At 46.3% G+C, this 14,266-nt stretch overlaps 2 protein-coding genes and 2 long non-coding RNA genes across 6 annotated transcripts in view; 2 read left to right on the plus strand and 2 right to left on the minus strand.

Moving 5' to 3' along the window:
* The window catches only part of TAF3 (TATA-box binding protein associated factor 3), a 121,559-nt gene extending 119,492 nt beyond the window's left edge, over positions 1-2,067 (minus strand). The window contains exon 1 of one of the 2 annotated variants that reach the window (XM_042792229.1): positions 1,786-2,067. In XM_042792229.1, coding sequence (XP_042648163.1) covers positions 1,786-1,951 — 166 coding nt within the window. In that variant the 5' untranslated portion in view covers positions 1,952-2,067. The remainder of the gene's footprint in view (positions 1-1,785) is intronic. The other variant, XM_042792230.1, reaches the window with a different exon arrangement.
* Positions 2,068-2,154: 87 nt separating this feature from the next.
* On the plus strand, positions 2,155-3,205 carry LOC116962360. The gene is made up of 2 exons (XR_004407529.2): positions 2,155-2,288; positions 2,494-3,205. It is a non-coding gene; the product is annotated as an uncharacterized LOC116962360 (long non-coding RNA).
* Positions 3,206-4,920: 1,715 nt separating this feature from the next.
* Positions 4,921-8,933, plus strand: LOC116962361. The gene is made up of 2 exons (XR_004407530.2): positions 4,921-5,066; positions 8,758-8,933. It is a non-coding gene; the product is annotated as an uncharacterized LOC116962361 (long non-coding RNA).
* Positions 6,945-14,245, minus strand: ATP5F1C (ATP synthase F1 subunit gamma). Of its 2 annotated transcripts, XM_042792569.1 has the most exons (10): positions 14,146-14,245; positions 13,372-13,406; positions 12,296-12,427; positions 11,458-11,662; positions 10,947-11,090; positions 10,489-10,553; positions 9,712-9,867; positions 8,517-8,613; positions 7,624-7,661; positions 6,945-7,083 (listed from the first exon to the last, which is right to left on the minus strand). In XM_042792569.1, exons 1-9 carry the CDS (start codon positions 14,226-14,228, stop codon positions 7,655-7,657), a joined length of 924 nt encoding a protein of 307 aa, XP_042648503.1. In that variant the 5' UTR covers positions 14,229-14,245; the 3' UTR covers positions 6,945-7,083; positions 7,624-7,654. The 2 variants fall into 2 exon arrangements, with proteins under 2 accessions (XP_042648503.1, XP_042648504.1); XM_042792570.1 differs by lacking the exons at positions 6,945-7,083; positions 7,624-7,661 and having other exon boundaries at positions 8,513-8,613.
* Positions 14,246-14,266: the final 21 nt, after the last annotated feature.

Raw genomic sequence — 14,266 nt, forward strand, 5'->3', positions numbered from 1 at the left:
TGCCTCCTCCAGTCCCCCACATATCCAGCCAAACCTCTTCTACTGCATCCAGATGAGTACACTCACACCTCATGCCACGTGCACTAAAATTATCCCATCCCTCCCATTCTCCATACACATACTCCACATCTCCCACATGCAGTCCCGTCACCTTCCCACATCCTGTGTACTACAGCTCCATCTCCCCCCAAAACCACCCTAGTGCCTCCCTGCTTTCACACACTGCAGCCCCACATCCCCAGTCCCACAGCACCATCACTACACATCCCCAGCCTCAAGTATATGGGCCCCATGCTGCCCTGGTACGTGTCAATTCCTGAGCACAGCCCCCCCTGCCCACCCCCATACATGTGCACCCCTGACACCAGGCACCACAGCTCCACATCATCCCTATACACATACATCCCTGACCCCACATAGCATAGTATGCGTGCATCCCCTGACAGCACCAAAGCCCCACACCTCCCCTTGTACCTCCAGCCCCACAAACCACTGCCCCTTTACACACATATACCCAACCCAGAGCACTCCAGCCCCAGCAATAGTTTCCAGCCACATCTCCCTCTGCCCACACACAACTCCACTCCCCCCTAGGCACACCTCTCCGACCCCATGCACTGCAGTTCCATCTCTTTAGTCCTTACACACCTTCCATGGCAGGGATTAACACCTCCTGCCCCCCTGTCCCATACACCCAGCCCAAACCTTGTGTCCTACAGCTTCAGCACTTGCCGTTGTGTCCACATCGCTGACCCTACACACACATCCCAGCCTGCAGTGGGCTCCCACAGCCTCCTCAGAACTCCCATCAAGGTACAGACTCTGACCCAGTCATGAGCCAGGACAACACAGCAGCAGCATCACATCCTGTCATGCACATGTCCCACCCAGCAAGAGGGCTGGCTGCCCCTTCTCCCCTCACAGTACACCCCTCATCCCATATCCAGAACACTACAGCCCCAGCAGCAGAGCTGACAGTCCCACCTCCCCCTCCTGTACACACACACCCTAACAGCCCGCATGTTGTAGCCACAGAAAGGGGGACAGCAGCCCCATCTCCCCACACTCCCGCCTCACTGACTCAGAGCTCTGTTTCCCCCAAGTCCACAGTCCCAACTCCTCACCCATGCCCACACCCGAGACACACTGCCCCACAGCCCATCCCTCCCTCGCACTAGGGTCCCTGTACACCAGCACTGCCCCACAGTTTCCCCTCTCATCCTCTCTGCCTGTGCACTGCTCCACAGCCCAGCTCCCCTTCATCCTCCCCTAGCTGAAGGAGACCCCAGCCCACCTCCCCCGGAGCCCCTGCACTGCCCCACAGCCTGATCTCCCTCAGAGACCCTGCACTGCCTCACAGCCTGATCTCTCATGCCCTCAACCTCCCTGTCACTCACCACTTCCCCCTGTTCTCTCCCTACAGAACTACCCCCCCAGGCCACCTACCCTTGTTCTCCGACACTGCCCCACAGCCCACACCTCCATTACGTGCCCCCTGCAAATCACCCCCCAGCCCTCCCCTCCAGCCTCCCACCACCCCACAACTGCCCTCCCCACGCCTCCACAGCTCTACCCCACAGCCCTCCACCCCACTGACTCCCCGCGGCCCACAGCGCCGAAGCCTCCCGTCACAGAACGGCCGAGGCTGGCAGGGGGCTTATGGAGGTCACTTGGTCCAGAGCCCCGCTCAAGCAAAGCCACCCACAGGACCGTGTCCAGGCGGCAACCACACCCTGGGCGGCAGCCCCCCTCCCCACAAAGAACCACAACCCGTCCCTCACTCACAGAGCTCGCAGTAGCGGTGGCAGCCCCGGCCCAGCCCCTGCAGGTACCGCTGCAGCACGTCGGTGAGGAGGTCGCAGGCCGAGACCTGCACCGAGTCCCAACCCAACGCCTGGCAAATCTGCGCCACCGACACCCGCAGCAGCCACCGCGAGTAGGTCTCGCACATGCCGGCTCGGCTCGGCTCGGCGCCCGCCCGGGCCCGCCGCCCGCCCTGGGCCGGGAGGGCCGAGGGAGGATTTCACACACAGCCCGCCGCCGCCGCCATCTTGGCGCCGCGCCTCCCCGCCGCGCAGCGCCAGGCCGCGCCGCTCCAGCGCCGAACGCATCGAGCGGGCGCCGCGGCGCGGGCGCATCGAGCGATCGGCAATCGGCGGGGCGGAGAGGTTGATGGCAGAAGGGGACCAGCTGTGGTGTTCCCCCCCACAAAAAAAAAAAAAAAAAAAAAAAAACCGAAATCGTTTTTTTTTTTTTTTTACAGCGGTGTGAGGAAAAGTGGGTGCCAGGTGACTTTCTGGAGGCTGGGCTTTCTTGGGAGCGAGGGGCTGCCGCAGGCCCAGAGCGGCCCGACGGGCCCGTGAGGCGTGGGAGTGGAACCCAGGCGCATCAGTTAAACAAGCAGCAATACCAGAAAAATGAAAATTCTTGGTCAAAAAACAGTTTTTCCGGGCCCTGTTTATAAAAAATGTATTCTTTTTTTTTCTTTTTCAGCTGGGTGGAGGAGTCGGGTGTCAGCCCTCTCTGCAGCCATCGCTGTCACTGGGTTTCCCCACACCGCGGGACCTGTCGCATCCTCAGGCGGCTCATACCCAGACAGACACCAAATGTTTGCTGTCAGGACCTTGCCGTTAAATCTTCACTTGAGGGTCAAGCCCTTTAATTCTTCTTCGTGCTGATCTCGCCAGGTGGGCGCTTTTGGTTTGGAGATGGTGGTTGTGGGCTGTTGGGTCCCCACGGTGTTGCCACATATAGCAGGTGTGGGCAACGCTGCATCGGCAGCCTTGCATGCTCGCATAGAAGCTGCAGGATTAGGCCTGTGCTGCGAGGAATGGGAATCTGAGAAATCAGAGAGGAAGTTTGTAACAGAATCCTTTGACAGTGAAGAGACTCCTCAAGGACACAGGAAGGAACAAATTTGACTTTAATGCCAGAAGACTTCTAGGGGATACTTATCCTTTGCAGCAGGAAAAAGTGATTTCTTACATTTCTGCCTCTTCTAATTTCAGTAATCCCTCCAGTGTCATAGCTAAGAAAGAGAAGACTTTTGTGAATTTCTTCTGGAACTGCAATTTTTTGCATGTGGTGTAATTTTTTGCCAGTGAGAGATAAATTGATGGGATGTTTTGGGCATCTTTTGGGGAGTAGAACCTTGGAAGGTCACCTGTATGGAGGCAGGTATATAAATAATTACATATAAAGCTGAGATTGCCTAGGTAGTAGAAACATCAGCTTTGAGAACAGGTGGGACAAATTTGTAAACAATAAGAAAAAAGTGGTTATGGTGCAAGCTGTTGGGGAAAAAATGAGCAAGGAAAGGATGAAACTGGTGGCAAAAAAAAAAAAAGGAGCATTCAGAAACAAAAATAACAGCGGTGTGGGAGGTAGAATGAGGAGCAACAGAGCTGCTATTCAAGGGAACCTGTGTCTGCTTTAGTAACACAAGTGCTAAACTGCAACTCGGTAATTGTGTGTAACTAATCAGTGTGAAGGACAGATTTGTAAATAATAGCAGTCTATTATTAGATGTTAATTAGTTCACAAATTAGCCCCTTGATTTACTAGATGATTAGTAGTGGGTCAATTAGTCAATAAACAGCCCAGTCTCTTGTACCAGTCACATCTCGAGTCTGCAGCCAGAGGAGAGAGGGGCAGGACCTGTGACAAAGTCCTGCAGCTCATTGTCAGGGTAGGCGGATGTTCTTTGCTCATTTTTTCAGTCCATTGAGAAGCTTTGGGCAGTTTTGAACTGGCATAACATTTCTCCTCTTAAAAATGTAATTTTTTCTTCAGTGCTCTAGAAGCCTGCAAATGCACTGACCCCCTTTTTGAAATTTCGCAAGTGTTCTTAAGGGAATTAACACAAAATTTTGACCCTGTCCCCCACAACATCCTTCTCTCTAAATTGGAGAGATATACGGATTTGATGGGTGGACTGTTCAATGGATGAGGAATTGGTTTGGTGGTGCATCCAGAGGGTAGTGGTCAACGGCTCAATATCCAGGTGGAGATCGGTGACCAGTGGTGTTCCTCAGTGGCCCATACTGGGACCAGTACAGTTTAAGGCCTTCATTAATGCCATAGGCCATGGGATCAAGTGCACCCTCAGCAAGTTCACTGACAGCACTGAGCTGTGTAGTGCTGTGACACACTGGAGGGCAGGGATGCCATCCAGAGGGACCTGGACAGGCTGGAGAGGTCTGCCTGTGCAAACCTCATGAGGTTCAAAAAGGCCAAGTGCAAGGTCCTGCCTGTGGGCCGGGGCAATCCGAAACACAAATTCAGTCTGGACAAGGAGTGGATGGAGAGCAGCCCTGAGGAGAAGGATTTGGGGGTGTTGGTTGACAAAAAGCTCAACATGACCCAGCACCGTGCGCTCGCAGCCCAGAAAGCCAACCGTGCCCTGGGCTGCAGCCAGAGCAGGGGGGGCAGCAGGGCCAGGGAGGGGATTCTCCCCCTCTGCTCCACTTTGGGGAGACCCCCCTGCAGTGCTGGGGCCAGCTCGGGGGCCCCCAACAGCAGAAGGACCCGGAGCTGCTTGAGCGGGGCCAGAGGAGGCCACGAAGATGCTGGGGGGGCTGGAGCAGCTCCCCTGGGAGGCCGGGCTGAGAGAGTTGGGGGGTTCAGCCTGGAGAAGAGAAGGGTCCGGGGGGACCTTCGAGCAGCCTCCCAGGGCTTAAAGGGGGGACAGGGGAGGTGGGGAGGGACTCTTTATCAGGGGGTGTGGGGATGGGATGAGGGGTAAAGGTTTTATACTGAAAGTGGGTAGATTCAGACTAGATATAAGGAAGGCATTTTTTTTACACTGGTACAGGGTGCCCAGAGAGGCTGTAGATGCCCCATCCCTGGAAGGGCTCAAGGTCGAGCTGGACGGGGCTCTGAGCAGTCTGATCTAGGTGAAGATGTCCCTGCTCATTGCAGGGGGGTTGGACTAGATGACCTTCAAAGGTCTCTTCCAACCCAAACCGTTCTACAATTCTATGAACATGGGATTCAAGGACTTGGAAGGAACTTCTGTGATCATGCTGCTCCTCATGTAGATGGACCTGACCCAGGCTGCACACCAGGTACACGTTTACATCTTGAGAGGGGGAAGAAAGGAAGGCTGGAGGTTGCAGAAAGGATTTCCTTGCCTATATGAGAGGAATTAAAGGACATATTGTGTGGGGGGAAAGGAACAGTCAGATGTGTTGGGGACAGCAGGAGCGTGGCACAGTGCCACTGACCCAGGCAGGTCCTGCCCCTGCTGCAGTGTCTGCTCTGCCAACCCTCCCAAACACAGCAGCCTTTCCGTGCCCTGCGTTACCTCTGTCACCCCTCTCACCTGAGGTGACACCGACGGGCAGCTGCCTGTCCCCCCTAGCCCATCCGCTGCACGCTCCACCCTGCAAGGGGGTGGCAGCCAGCCAAGCAGCAACAAAAACTCAGACACGGTAGGGAAGGTTTGGGCCTAGGGGTACAGACCTGGGTTCTCATGCCATCAGGGTGGGAGGGTGGTGGGAGCTACGCTAGAAAGCCAGCAGTAGCCTTAAATTATTCCTTAACGAGGATGTTATTTCACATGGAATAGAGAGGATGGATAAATTTACAGAGGAAAATGGGAACATACATCATCAGGATTACCTCCCAAAAATGGAAGTTGATGGGGCTAGCTCTCACCTGCATAAGTAATAATCTACTGTCCTTTTAGGCTTGCACTTTCAAAGCAGTGTTTCCTACACTTAGGTAGGAAAGGAAACAAGACAAAATATGATTTAAAAGGGGTTCTAAATACAAATAAAATTATGCTTAAAAGAATTACAGGCTAAGGTCATGAACTGGGAATTACATAGATCTGGGACTTCTACGCTATCACAACACCCAGTGGCTCCTTTGTCTTCCCACATTTTAGTACCTCCTGAATTCACTCATTCTGACCCATCTGCTGCTGTGCGAAGAGCGGCAGGATTAGAACTGTAGTTCCTTAAAAGAAGTCATTAGAAGCATTTTCTAAATATGTAACACATCTGCTTCAAGACAGTCTCTCTCCTTTCCCTGAATCCCATCTCAGGTCATGCTGCTGCTTTTCCTTTATCCACGTGCACACCTCGATGTACACGCAGAGGCAGCATGCTGAAAGCTGCAGGGCAACATCAACACATCCCTTCATTAAGCCAACAAATTACCTCTAAAGAAACATTAACTCAGGCTCAGCACTTGGTTGTACAATTTCTAGACCAGCTGACTTAGGTCCAACTCAATCCAGCAGGGTGTCTCACATTCACAGACTGTTTGGAAGCTTAAGGCCATTTCCATTCTCCAGATTTGCAAACCCTCCTCTCGTTTCTGTCACGCTGTTACTGAGCCCTTCCAGGCTCTCCTTCTGTCTGTCAAACTGGGAGTGGCAGCTTTCTACTTCTATAGCTACACGGCACTGCTTCCATTTCTTTCTTGCACTTCTGCTATACTCTTTTTAGATTTTATCCTTTCTCACATTCCTGCCGTGCCCAGTGAGGGCCGAGAACTGCAGTGTTACCGTATTTTATAGCATGCAAATATACACACCCACACTGAGCATGATATGACCAGCATGCATTCTAAATAAACACTGAAATGACTCGTGTAGATCAGCTCAGTTCATTTTAGAATACGAACATCTAGAAATAGTAGTAATATGGCATTCAAATAAGCTAGAGATCCGTGTTTAACTGCACAGTGCAGAGGTTACTCTGCAGCCGCCTCCTTCAACACAGCACAATGTACATAAACCAACACTATTAAACACAAAGTGAATACGAGCAATATTCCTCCACTCTTCAAAGAAACACCTGCTTGTATGTTTTTGCATGCCAGATATATTACCAAATGTAGAGCACAGCTTTTTAAAATTACGTTTTAAAGAGCAACCAAGTCAAACCTAGATATTTAAACACCAAGAACATTTGCTCCATGGACAACCATGAACATTTGTTTCATGTAGGTGGTTTATTGTAAGAATTTACAGATTTCTGGGGCTTTACTAGCTTCTTCACAAAATAACAGAGCAGTCTTGTTAACATAGACACAGGCGAGTTAAACCATACGCTCAGAAGATCTCTTCTTCACCTGTAAGGAAAATTGAAGCAAATTAAAACCCTTTTAATTATTTAGGTTTTTATTTAAAACTTTTGTCTCCTCCAGTTTGAATACTTCAACTCACTGATATTCCTTAACACCTCCCCCCCACCCACCCCCCCATTTATCAAGCCTATTTTTCCTTTAAGTTTTAAATATGCTTATTTTGCTACAAAAACCTCTTTTGGTACAACATCTTACATACAGACATTTTTAAGTCATTACATAAGGTCAGGGCACTATGAAAAAATTAAAACAGTAATTGCAGATGAATCCAATAACACAGGAAGAAACCACAGAGGATTATGTCAAATGTGGATGTATGCTATCATGGATGTATTTTGCTTAAAATTATTGACCCTTAAGAACTTTTTGTTCAGGCAGATTCAAACCAGCAGTGGGAAGTTTCCCAGCTCTTTGGGAAGAGAAGTTTGTCTGACCAACACCACTGAATTCTGACTTCCTTATCTGACTTCAATATTGTCTGTGTTGATTTTAAAACACAATCTAGTTTCCAGTTCATAACTTTACCTCTTGGATTTGGCTGAACCGCTTTTTCCGATTAATCCCTGGTTATGGTATTATGAGAAAAAACAGAACAAGCAGGTTAGGAAGCAACTCATGCAAATTCAGGCAAAACTATGCAAGTATTTATAACCGCAAATGTATTGTGAGGAGCACAATACAGCACGTAACTGCTATATGGTATGTATTCCAAGCTTTTTGTAAACACACAGTATATTAACACATGTATTTGCATCTGAGTATAGCACAAATTTTTAGCTGTTAGATGTAAATGTAATACACATTAGCTACGTGCAGTTACAAATTGTGGTCTAAGCCCACACATTTGTAATCTGCAGTATACACCTTCACAAAGTTTCTTTTTCAGGGAAATAAGCAAAATACTGAACTTAAAGTAAAATACACATTCTGTATCAACAGACTGGAAATTCCCTCCTTCTTCCAACCCCACCCCCAAACTCTCAACTTCTGAACACCACCACAGGCTGAGTTTTCCAAAAGCATTTCAGTCACCCGAGTTGCTCTCCCCCACCCAACACTAGTGGGCTGTTTCAGCAGACAGAGTAGGAAAGGCCCAGGTCGAAGGGAGGAGCAGGGGGGAAATCCACTGAATGTGAAAATGAAGGAAAAACATCACCTGTTCAAGCAAGGATGGTGTTGAGGCTAAAGATCTATTGTACCAGCTTTTTAACTTTCACTGGCCAAAAAAGACTGCCAAACTTCACACTTGTTAGTAGAACTGCGCAAGCTGAAAAGCTTGGGAGTCATGCCATGGATTGTCTTCTCTGGTTTTAGGACCTACATGCCCCAGCCTTCCCTGTTAACCCGACTGAATCAGGACATACAAGCATTACATGACTTTGCAACAAGTCCTATTTCACGTTTGTACAGGTACTCACAGAGCAGCAGCACCAGAGATGATCTCAATAAGCTCCTTGGTAATGACAGCTTGACGGGTACGGTTGAATGTCAAGGTCAATTTGTCAATCATCTCAGCTAGAAAAAAATTAAGGTTGGAATTTAAACACAGAAGTATTCAAATACAGAGAAGCTGTATGAACAGAGTATCAGATAGTCTCACAAATCCATGTGAACAATCAAGAGGCTTATTGCACTTTTCATTTTTTTTTTCCCCTACAGATAACACTACTAAGTAGACGATTTAGAAACCTGATAATTTGGCTTGAGGCATCAGAGTTAAACATCTGAAGAACAGCTGACAGACTAGCAAATACCGTGGTATGACATAGCCTATTTTAACATAACACAGGCATGCATTATTTGCTGTTAAATTAGATTTTACTGTCGGTTAACTACATTGGTGTTTCCTTCAAGTTATTGCTCTTCAGGCAAAGGGAGCCAGATTTCTTTTTCTTTTTTTTTTTTTTTTTTAAACACAGAAGGTATCATCTCTTTCTCTCAAGATAAGGTGGTCAGCAGAGTGCCACACCTACAGTTCCCAGTAGCCCAATTACATATCACATCAGCTTCGCTCAGTCACCAGTATCCTTTATGCAACACCACCTTCTTAAGGCTGAAGCCTTATCACCGTGCCACACTACAAGCTATTGGCTGTCTCCCACTAATACCAACTGCATACTCTGCGCTGCACTCAGTTTGGACACCTTCCAAGGAATACTTGTATATTCTCAACTTGCTGCATGACAGGTGGTAAAGTATTTAACCATTGTTTCCATTTCCCCACCTTTAAATCAGTGCAGTACTAATTACATTTGGCCCACAAGTAGGTACAGCTTTATAAAAATTTTGGAAATTCTCAGATCAACAACATGAGAAGACTGTAAAGAATATTTGGCTATGACAAGATTAGTATTTCATATTCTTATTAAAGAATCCAGTTATCCCATCTTGTTCCTCATATACTTGACAGTAATCCCGCTTTCCAGGTACTGAGTAAGATTCGTGTGCTCAGAAAAGAATCCCAGTTGAACTGGCTCAAAAAACCAGACCCGAAATTAAAGAGAGAAACCAGCTCATTTCTTATAATTTTGGAAGCAAAGACTTACAGAAAAGGAGGTCAGTACTTTCATGCTTAACTACTGAAGTCTCAGGAAGCCCACGGTATAGACTTACAAGCATTCTTGCTAGCGTTGTCCATAGCAGTCATCCTAGCACTCTGCTCGCTGGTGGTGGATTCTTTCAGGGAGTAGTACAGAATATTTGCTAGTGTAAATTCCTGGTAGTTTCTCAGGACATCAGCATCAATATCATCATAGATACTTAGGCTTTCTGTAAAATACGAGAGCACGGACTTAGAGAAATCCAAGGTATACTTCTTCTAGCAAAACAATACAACGCCATGCAGAAGACTACTAGGCTAGCCTGCTTCTCTACCTAATGCAACGTAGAGGGATTTTCTCTACGTACTACATGTACTTTCATAATCTCTCTGATTTTTAAAATTTTAGTAAGTAATTTATGTGTTTTAATTCAATTTAATACTAGAGAAGTCAGATTCTGACCAAGGCCAAATACATTATTGGTGTATTATGTTTAATCTTCTCATGCAATGCTGAAGATACATTTGGGAGTATTTTTACTGACTAGTGCAAAGTCACTCGGTACCCAGGCCGTTTGTGATGAAAACATTGGAGCTGACAGAGTTTTGCATGTGCACAATTCTTGCTCGAGAGAGAATCTCAAACCAAAATTACTACAAGCTTTCCTTCTAATCTCCCTGCTCCGTAACACCTTGATAGGTCAGCCTTGGAGCGCCAAGATAAAACAATCTGTTAAACTTGCAATACATGCGCCTTAATAAGATGTTTTAATACCATATTCCCATGTTCAGAGTATTTCTTCTGTCACTTATCACTTCATGTAACTGGTGACTTCTAGGTTAATACTTACCAGAACCAGCAACTGTTTCAAGGGAGAAGATTGGTTTTTCATCGGTCTTGTAGGAGATGACAGACCTGTATAAAAACAATGTAATAGGCTCTTTAGCTCAACTAACCCTAAATTGAGTGCTTAAAATCAAATTAGAATAGACAGCTTCTAGCCTTTCAATTCCACAAAGTTCTGAAATAATCCTGATGAAAAGATCTCAGATACTACGTGGACACTACGACATGCTAACTGTAAATGTAATAGCACACACTATACAAGTAAAAAAGGAATTCCAACCACAGCTATTAAAAAAAAACCCAACCAATGGCTCTTCACACACAAGAAAATGCACTCACTCCTCAAGAAATAAAGTAAACATGACAAGTCACAGTCAGTTTTCATATTACTTCATTAGGCCAACATGCTCTTCAAAGCCTTCTATCCAATATTTTCCCAGTGCAGTTTCAGTTTAATCTTACCTGAACCGATTGTAAATGACAGAGCCTTCATCAAATTCATACCCAGAGTTTAACAACTCTGAGGCAATGACTGAAGCATCTCCAAAGCTTGGAGGTTTCCGTCCCACTTCTTTGAATGTCAGCAGCAAGTAATTGCCATGAGTCCTGCAATAACATCAAATCTGCGTTAGAACAAGTGGATGCTCTAAAGTACATCTACGTGGCACCAAGAGGCAATGAGTCCCAGTAACTTACTATTATGATAGCTTCATGATAATGTGTAGCAGTGTTAAGTGTTGCTAGCTTTCAGACTTTTATTCCAGAAATATAATAATACTGTGCATCAGTTTCACAGATGTCTAGATGATTAAAAGCCATATTAGCAGGTTTGGTTTTATTTTTTTAAAGGAACTTGAATCTAGAAGTTTAAATAAATGCAATTGACTGTGAATTCCACACTTTCCAAGCAGTCTTGAAATTTCTAACACAGAAAACAACCAAAACCACCAAACCAAACCCTTCTTTTTTTTACCTCTGAAGTAAGCCTCTGATCTTGTCACCTACTCCGACCACCATAACTTCTTTCCCTGCGTTTGAGAGGTTGGCAATCTCATTCTTCAAGGTTTTAGCAATAGACGTGTGAATAGCACCACACAGACCTCGGTCAGAGGACACACCAATAAGGAGATGCTTCTTCTTGTCCTCAGGCGCCTTTATTTCTGCTTTCTCATAGAGAGCTAGAAAAAAAGATGGGTAAGTTATTTGAGGGTGCCAGGAAGCAAACAGGCCATATCAAAATACCTTTGAATTATTCTAACTAAATTTCTGAAGCGGTTTCAAATCACAGTCAGGTTATTTTTAACTCCTTCACAATCATTCAAGCTTGCACATGATCTGACCAGAGGTGACAAAGAAACAATTCAAAGCCAGCCACATCTCTGCATCTGCTATCACACAATCAGTGTCATTACTCAGTGAAGTTCACTGTGCAAGTCCACTGCCACAGGAGCACGTGCAGCCCAAGAGTTTGCAAGAAGGTTTGGCAGTAGTTGTAGATGCTACACAGTTAGGACACAACTCCAATAAATGACAGAAGCAGGCCAAACATTCCAAGTTATAGTGCTTTTATGGCTAACAACCAAAATTAAGAGAGTAATCGGAAATCATAATGCATTTCATAATAGAACTCTTAAAAAACACTTTCCATAAATTACTTGTAAGGAATAGTCAAGGTGACATTGGCCTAGAGATACAAATTCTCTTGGAAAAAAAATCTACCAAAGGTTTAAAAAAGTCTAGGCATTTTATCACCACCATGAAAGCCTTCCTCCTCTGTTCCCACATCACACGGTGCAAGAGTCTTCTCTCACCCAGCGCTCCTGTTCCATAGATCCTAGCAGGCTTCAGCTCCCTCTCAGCTCTTGCGTATTTTGCTGCAGAAACCATCTTCATGGACTTTGTAATTTTCTGAATGTTCTTGATGGACTTCAAACGCCTGGTAACTACAAGATTAATAGTTGAAGGTCATGGGCTGTACTGGGCATAATGACATCAAAACCAAGCAAGAAAATGCTAGCAACAGCCATCCAAAAATATCTTGTCAAGTTCTTCAAAGAAGAAAAAATAAACAATACGTAAATAAACCTCATAAAAGACCTTAGTATTTACACTAACAAACTATTAAGAATAGTAATCTGGCTAACCCAAATGTATCTTTAAGACAGATATGGTTTCTCCTCCAGACATAACATTTACTTAATATTTAGCCCAACATAAATTCTATTTACTATTATCTTTCATTCCACTTCTACCTGTTTCACAAATATGTAATTTGAGGTATAGTGTCATCTTTTCCCAGACAACAAGGCAGGGGGAAAAAAAAAAAGACCCAATGCTATATGAAACAGAATAAAATTTCTCCTCTGTTTAGGCTGTAGCAAAATGAGACTCATAAAAATACTGGTGTAAAAAGAAAACAAAACAGGTGTCCTAAGGAAAGCACAATATCCCTGTATAAGAACCTATGAGGAACAGCTTAAATAGGAATTATCGAAGTGGAACCATTCAAGTCAACCTTTTTCTTCCCAATGTTGTACCCAGTACTGTATCCAACACACAAGGAAATAAACATAATAGAAAATAAATTAATTCTTAAAGGTGAGCAAAAAATCTGGGTTAGCACATATGATAATGTTATTTTTAAACTATGTTTGAGTAAAACTATATTGGTTTGCTGCAATGACATCTAAATTAGTGCTAAAACCATTTTAAGCAATGCCTTTTCTGAAAGATAATTGTTTAATATAAGTGCCAAATACTCATATAGCAGTGTTACGGTGTATCACAAATCAGTTTATCCAACAGAGGCTAAGCAAAATTATGCTTTAACATCTGGTTTCCTTGCAACACTTGCCCTCTCTGAACAGGAAACAAAAGCAGTACTTACTGTCTTTTAGAGTTGCCATATTCCTGATTTGGCCCCTGAAAACAAATGCAGGAGAAATCAGGATGGTTCACTAGTTCTCCAGCAAACCAACACCTATCAAGTGCAGGTCCCTTTCAGAGGGATGAAAATTTAGCAATTGCTGTTTCTTAAAAAGCATGTTAGTGAAGACAAGCCGCTCTAAACCACGCCTTGTATCCAGACCTTCCTTCCTTCTCCTTATGTTCTGTGACACCATATGTCATTTAACACATTATCCACTGCCTTGGGTCATGGCACAATGTAAAGAAGGCCAGACGGCACGGCATCAGAAGGGTACTACTTTCAAAAGATATAACTTTTAAAAAAAAAAAAAAAAAAAATGAAGGAGAGGCGGCTACACCATTCCCTGACAAGAGCAGAATCTCCTTGCCCCTTGTCACCCACCAAGCTGTCCTTTTCCCTCCTCTCGCCTCGCCCATTCACAGCCCCCCACGGTCCCGGCTGAGGTCCCTCGCCCAACACCCCCAACCCCCCCCTCGCCCCCCCCCAACACAGCCCCCCAGCTGAAAGGACAGAACCCCCGTCCCCAGCAGCCCACCGCCGTGCCCCCGAGGAGGACATTTCCCCTCAGCCTCACAGTCCCCGCTCCTCCAGCCCCACCGCAGCTCGCAGCACCTCAGGGGCTGCCCGAGGCGCCACACAGCTGAGGGGAACATCGCCCCTTCAACCTCCCCGCCACCACCGGGACGCATCCCCACAGAAGCATTTCCCCACCCGTTCCCCTTTCCCCGTTACCATTGCGGCTGGTAAACCGCGGCGACAACCCCGCGGGCGAACATGGCGGCCACGCTGAAGGTCAGCGCGCCCGCACGGCGCATGCGCGCAGGCGGGCCCGGCGGGGGCGGGAAACGCTTCC

The sequence above is a fragment of the Tyto alba genome, unplaced genomic scaffold (genome assembly GCF_018691265.1).
Source record: "Tyto alba isolate M040663 unplaced genomic scaffold, T.alba_DEE_v4.0 Super-Scaffold_2, whole genome shotgun sequence".
Taxonomy (NCBI): domain Eukaryota; kingdom Metazoa; phylum Chordata; class Aves; order Strigiformes; family Tytonidae; genus Tyto; species Tyto alba.